The sequence below is a fragment of the Musca domestica genome, unplaced genomic scaffold (genome assembly GCF_030504385.1).
Source record: "Musca domestica strain aabys unplaced genomic scaffold, Musca_domestica.polishedcontigs.V.1.1 10, whole genome shotgun sequence".
NCBI classification, from domain to species: Eukaryota; Metazoa; Arthropoda; class Insecta; order Diptera; family Muscidae; genus Musca; species Musca domestica.
The window spans coordinates 13,618,720-13,622,160 of NW_026712115.1; the positions used below are offsets into that span (position 1 = coordinate 13,618,720).

Genomic DNA, 3,441 nt, shown 5'->3' on the forward strand with positions numbered 1-3,441 from the left:
AAAATACCACACCCAGAGAAAAAATGACAACATCCGTGTATGAAATGACCACATCCGTGTATGATAGTGTATCAACCACGTTTGGTGTCAAAATGAGCACGCTGTTGTCATTTTGACACCGAGATTTTGGCAACGATTTCAACAACAGATGTGCATGAAATGAGCACATACGTGGTCATTTCGAGCACGCCCCGTTGTCAGATTGTCAACGCTTCGTTGTCAGATCGTCAACGCTTCGTTGTCAGATTGTCAACGCTCCGTTGTCGGATTGTCAACGCCCGTTGTCAGATTGAAATCAATGGTGGTCATTTTTTGATATCCGTTCCTTTTCCATTTTATACCCTTAGTAGAAGAAACGACATTTTTTGAAAAGTATTTTATTGAACGAAACCAATTACATAAATTCAATATAAATACATATTTGATTTAACAAAACAATTCGAATTACATATATTCAATGTATAGAAACAAATTAAATTAACTTAAATCTGAAATAAACTTTTCCATTATTCATAGGATATAAGTGAAATGGGTAAGTAATAAAATCTAAAATTGGTATTAAAAAAATTGTATCCTCATTCAGAGAACCAACTTCATACGATTGTAAATGGTAATCAAAGTTTTTAACTTTTACTTGGTTACATAAATTTGCCTTATCAAAATGCTTACGGCAACGAAAGCAAATATACATTTTGAATTGTACTTTAATTATTGTTGCAGAAATTAATAAGTGAAGTCAAATTAACTGATTTTATATCATATACAGTATTAATTTCATAAAAATATTTTTGGATAAAAATCCATGGAATTTGGCAGGCATTTGGATATTTTAAAGAAAGTGCATGAAAAATTTTAAAACATGTATCTAAACATTCGAGGAACGATTGAAATTTTAACAAATTGTGGTTAAAAAAAACATAAAAACCTTTTATATTGAAATCGGACAAACCCTCCACAATTATAAATGGCTGTATAGTTAATCCAGCATTGTAATACTTTTCAGTGACTGTATCAATTTGCCTTTTATAATCGTTAATTGTCGGTAGTCGCAGTACGAAACTTTCCTGCGAATCAGCTATTGTTACTTTTTTTCGTAATTTACCGTTTCCACATTTAAACCTAGCAGGTGATGGTAAAACTGAATTCAACAGTATTGCGTATATATAATCTTGAGCATCTGCAACCGAAATATAAAATAAATATTACTTTTAATGTTTATGATAAATCAGGAATTAAAATTTACCTATGCTGCTTGCCGTCAAAACATTTGCGAAGAGTTGTTTGCAATGTTCGTTATGAATATTTTTCCCATAATAATTGTAAATTTTTTTCTTAAATTGGTCCCATTTAGAAAGTAGAAGATTGCCTTTCTGTGGATACATAATATCGAAATCAATGTTGACCTAAAACGAAACATTAGTATCCATATACAAATAAATAGCTCATGGCTACTTACCAATTCTGAAGCTCTTGCATCGGACAACTTCGTCCATTCTAGGAGAAATGTATGGCTACTTAAATTTTTTATATCTCTTTGCCGTATGTTAAAAGATCTTTTCCATTTTTCGCAGATCGATCCCCAATCATTACATTCTCTTAGTAAGGAAGCTTTCAATGAAATTTCAACTGATTCATCAATTTCTGGAACATCTTTGTTACAAAAATTAGGAGATGTGTGAGTTGCTGCTTTGCTTGTGCTAGGCTCGGAAATCAAAAGCTTTATTCTTTTGGACTTCTTGTTTCTATACTTGGCATAAAGTTTTCCGCTTGCGTTGTTCTTTCCTTTTCTTGAAATGTAATAATAATCCTAAAAATAAAGACATATTATAAGTTAAGAAACTACATAATCAGATACGTTGTTTATATTGTTAATCTTACCCTCATTTCGTTTTCAAGAGGAAAAACGGAACAAATTTCATCCAATATGCGCATATAGTCTTGAGTGTAAAGAGTAACATTGTTGGTTAAAATATCTTCAATAATTATATTAATTATATCATCTCTTTGCTCGTCACTTAATTTCTTATTAACGCTACTACATTCAAGCGCTAGTTTCCCCTTCGAGGTATGTGTTAACAATTCCGTTAGATCCTATATTAAATAAAAAAACTACATTAACTATGCTTACACAAATATTACTCTTACCTTACCTCTGACAAAATTCCTTTGGCTTTTGAGCAGTTCGAACCTGTAGTGTCGGGAGTACCAGGAGTACTTGCAGGTGTCTCGTTGCGTTTCCACCATTCACCTATTTTAGATGGAACTGACATAGTTTCGTCATCAATCCCGAGCTATTGTTATGACAATATTAATACTGAGTTCAACTCTGTAAAACAAATAATACGTACCTTTCGTTTTTTCCAAGCAAAGAGCTTTTCTCTGAATTCAACACGCAGTCCCAATGGTGGCACTGCTTCCTTTAAATCTTCTTTTTTCAAGTACTGCAAGCTGCGAAATGTTACATGTGATGCTAAAAGAACAAAAAAGAAAATTCTTTGTTAATTACACTGATTAACTGAAAAATTCATTTTTATTTACTTACCTTTTAATTGTTCAAAAAGCGACTCCATATTTATTCCTTTTAAGAACTCCCTTAACATATAATCGTCCTCATTGTTTTCCGCATCTTGACTGCTGCAATGGTTTGTATCGCGAACCACAACAATATTGCCATCGATTTCTAACAACTCACCAATGATATTTTGAGGATCTTGCGAATTATTATTCATTTTCAATAAATTTTTTGCACAATGCGTCCTTTCTCTTTCAATAACACGGAAAAAATGGTAAATATGCAGCCGATTGCACACGAGTAAAAAAAATGACAACGGTGGTGCATGATTCATACACGGTAGTTGCTAAAATGGCAACGATCGTGTACGATTCATGCACGTCGGTGTACAAAGTAACAACGGTGGTGCATCATTATGCAGGTGGTGGTGCATAATTCATACACGACCGGTGTCATATTGACAACGACCGTGTGTGAATCATGCACCACCGTTGTCATTTTTTACTCGTGTGTAATCGGCTGCAATTACCAATATTACAAATGGACAAATTAAGCACGGCTGTTGTTGGTACCGAAAGTTGACCACGTCTCGGTGTCAATTTGAGCACGTTCGTGCACAATTCACCAACAGCCGTTGTTGAAAAATATAACAACGGGTCGTTGCGAAAATGACAACATACGTGCTTGATTTCGCAACGGGATTTTTCCCTCAGTGCACATATAAAGGGTGCAAAATGGTAGAGCGAATGGGACTTTTTGTTAAGAAAAGGATTTCTATCCTTCCAGAAATTCTTCCCAAACATTCAAGATACCTTAAATCGCTTTTGCAGGTCATGATATCAATCAGAACTCACGGATAAGGGTACCGGTATCCGATTTCATATTTATATAAACATCGTATGATTTAAGCTATTTTTGGGGTCTTGGTC

General features: G+C 33.9%; 1 protein-coding gene across 1 annotated transcript; it reads right to left on the reverse strand.

The window, feature by feature from the left end:
• Window positions 1–276: 276 nt before the first annotated feature.
• Window positions 277–3,214, reverse strand: LOC131804253 (uncharacterized). Its single transcript, XM_059126837.1, has 7 exons — window positions 2,543–3,214; window positions 2,349–2,470; window positions 2,151–2,291; window positions 1,879–2,091; window positions 1,457–1,807; window positions 1,244–1,403; window positions 277–1,177 (listed from the first exon to the last, which is right to left on the reverse strand). The coding sequence occupies exons 1-7, from the start codon at window positions 2,844–2,846 to the stop codon at window positions 705–707; spliced, it is 1,764 nt and encodes a 587-aa protein (XP_058982820.1). The 5' UTR covers window positions 2,847–3,214; the 3' UTR covers window positions 277–704.
• Between the last annotated feature and the right edge of the window lie 227 nt (window positions 3,215–3,441).

Excerpts from the sequence above, each read along its gene's own strand:
- LOC131804253 (XM_059126837.1), bottom strand. The coding sequence starts at position 2,846 with ATGAATCATGCACCACCGTTGTCATTTTTTTTACTCGTGTGCAATCGG. Across the intron at positions 2,092-2,150 it reads CCAAAGGAATTTTGTCAGAG|GATCTAACGGAATTGTTAAC; the intron begins GTAAGGTAAGAG and ends TATTTAATATAG. Across the intron at positions 1,808-1,878 it reads CTCTTGAAAACGAAATGAGG|GATTATTATTACATTTCAAG; the intron begins GTAAGATTAACA and ends CTTTATTTTTAG.